We start from the raw sequence: 1765 nt of genomic DNA, 5'->3' as shown, positions 1-1765 counted from the left end.
TCATTCGATGTCATCGATCATCCTAATATGTATTCGTGTGCTCACTTCAGAAATCTCATTTTTTATTTTTCAGAATTTTTCAGACAAAACCGTTGCAGAATGAAGCCATTGCGCTTCTTTCCTGAATTGACAATGTCACGCTAAATATTTACTTATAGAAAAAAGACATAAAGGAAAACCAAGTTGGTTTTGTGAATCGACGCTTCAATAATTTAACAATGTATCCATCAAATATCGTATTTTGTTTCGTATTTCTGCTTGTTGCTTCGTTCTCGAAATCTCAAGGAGATTTTACGAATGGCAATGAACAAAGCGACAACTCGACAGTGCAGTCTGATCCTCTGGTAAATTCTACGGAATATCGAAATGAAGAGATAGAATTAACACAATGCAATTCACACGAAAATTCTATTAAAAACGGTGAAGTGCAATATGAATCCTGTACTAATTCTACAAAGAACAATTGTAAGAATCAGACATCTATGGAGTCCTGCATGAATTCGACAGATATCAATAATTCCACGTTGCAAAATATTAATGAAAATCTCACCAAAACTGAAGACAAGAACATTTCCATATCGGTCGAACTCTACCAAAATCAAGATAAAATAACTGTAGATACTGATACATATAAAGTGTGCAGTGACAATAATGTTACTTGCATTCAGCTCTGTTGTCCTTTAACTAATAACTTAACGGTAAAGGGGCGATGCATCTATCATGGAGAGGAAAATTTCGCTCTCCCAAATATTTACACATTCAAGAACGATTCCAAGGATGAAACGTTGAACACACTATTTGTCACTGTTCGCGATCCATGCGTTGAAACTGGATATGGACGCCGTATGCTTAGTGCCAATACATACTTGTTTCTCACCAATGGCTCTTTGTATCTAAGTAACGGCGAATTTATTTCACCGAAGTCTTATTGCTTTGCCATTTTGTTAAGGAAAATATACGATGTTATCGTCTGCACTAACGAGACTAAACTTCCAATATATGTATCCGTGTGCCAGCTAGTGTCTTTACCATTCCTGCTCTTAACGTTTATAATATATTCCATATTGCCAGATCTCCAAAATATGCATGGTTACACGTTACGTGCACACGTGGGTTCTTTATTCATCACGTACGCGATTATGTATGTCGGCCAACAAATTAGTGGATTAGCTGAAAAGAGCTATTGCGTTGAACTAGGTACAGCATGTATAAGCATATAGATATATATATACGCACGTATATGTAAAATAGCCTACATTTATGTAGTTAATTTTCTGATTTAATTAGAGAAATTGTACAGTGAAGCATTTAATTCACAAAAACAATGAATTTTTTAACACATTTGCAATACTGTATAGACATACATATACAATCAAGAAAATCTCACAAACTGAGATATATAACAATTAATTAATAACTACAATAAACTATTATATATAAATGATTATCAATCTAATATAATGATTAAAACATTATTTATTAAATCTTTTCAGCATATATCTTCAACTTCTTCTTTTTGTCGAGTTTTTTTTGGCTAAATGTAACATGCTTCGACATTTGGTGGACATTTAGGTAAGCAATATGTTTTATATATTATACGCAAGTACCACATGGAGTACTCACTAATGTGCCAAACATTGATTTAAATAATTTTCATATTTTTTAAACGACTTAAACAAAGTTTCAAATTGTTCATATAGAAAAACTTTTCGATTTTGAGAATAGTTTGGAAAACACTATATCCGCTAAAAATATTTATATTATA

At 32.4% G+C, this 1765-nt stretch overlaps 1 protein-coding gene across 1 annotated transcript in view; it reads left to right on the top strand.

The window, feature by feature from the left end:
- The first annotated feature begins 218 nt into the window (after positions 1 to 218).
- LOC108778003 (G-protein coupled receptor Mth2) overlaps positions 219 to 1765 on the top strand; it is a 3788-nt gene continuing 2241 nt past the window's right edge. The window contains exons 1-2 of the mRNA XM_018545049.1: positions 219 to 1197; positions 1494 to 1572. Coding sequence (XP_018400551.1) covers positions 219 to 1197; positions 1494 to 1572 — 1058 coding nt within the window. The remainder of the gene's footprint in view (positions 1198 to 1493; positions 1573 to 1765) is intronic.

The sequence above is a fragment of the Cyphomyrmex costatus genome, unplaced genomic scaffold (assembly GCF_001594065.2).
Source record: "Cyphomyrmex costatus isolate MS0001 unplaced genomic scaffold, Ccosl1.0 scaffold474, whole genome shotgun sequence".
In the NCBI taxonomy this organism is placed as follows: Eukaryota; Metazoa; Arthropoda; class Insecta; order Hymenoptera; family Formicidae; genus Cyphomyrmex; species Cyphomyrmex costatus.
The sequence above is the reverse complement of the archived record's forward strand: the minus strand, read 5'-3'. Positions and strand labels throughout refer to the sequence as shown.